A 457-nucleotide genomic window follows, 5' to 3' on the forward strand; every position below is an offset into this window, starting at 1 on the left:
ATATAAATAAGAAAACAAATGTAAACTAATTAAGCCTTTTTCTTTAAATGTGTTGGCTTTTCATGTAGCTCTGACGGTTTAATGATGTTCAGAAACCATTTTTTTTTTTTAAATCTCCCTGCAGCGTCTCTGCAGCTGTGTCTGCTATTCAGAAGTTAACACGCGTGAGGGTGGTCGACAACAGCGCTCTCGGAAATGCCCATCACCACCGTCCACCAAAAGTCATTCACGTATACACCAAGAACGGAGTAGGTAAAGTGGGAGACAAAGTCTTGCTAGCCATTAAAGGACAGAAGAAGAAAGCTCTCATAGTGGGCCACAAGATGCCTGGAGATCGAATGACCCCACGCTTCGACTCCAATAACGTGGTTTTGATAGAAGAGAATGGAAACCCCACAGGAACGAGAATAAAAGTTCCTATTCCGACGAATCTGCGCAAAATGGAGGGAGAATATTC

General features: G+C 42.7%; 1 protein-coding gene across 1 annotated transcript in view; it reads left to right on the top strand.

The window, feature by feature from the left end:
- The window catches only part of LOC122328196 (39S ribosomal protein L14, mitochondrial-like), a gene marked incomplete at its 3' end in the record, with an annotated part of 616 nt that extends 164 nt beyond the window's left edge, over positions 1–452 (top strand). The window contains exon 2 of the mRNA XM_043223904.1: positions 93–452. Coding sequence (XP_043079839.1) covers positions 93–452 — 360 coding nt within the window. The remainder of the gene's footprint in view (positions 1–92) is intronic.
- Positions 453–457: the final 5 nt, after the last annotated feature.

The sequence above is a fragment of the Puntigrus tetrazona genome, chromosome 22 (genome assembly GCF_018831695.1).
Source record: "Puntigrus tetrazona isolate hp1 chromosome 22, ASM1883169v1, whole genome shotgun sequence".
Lineage (NCBI taxonomy): Eukaryota > Metazoa > Chordata > Actinopteri > Cypriniformes > Cyprinidae > Puntigrus > Puntigrus tetrazona.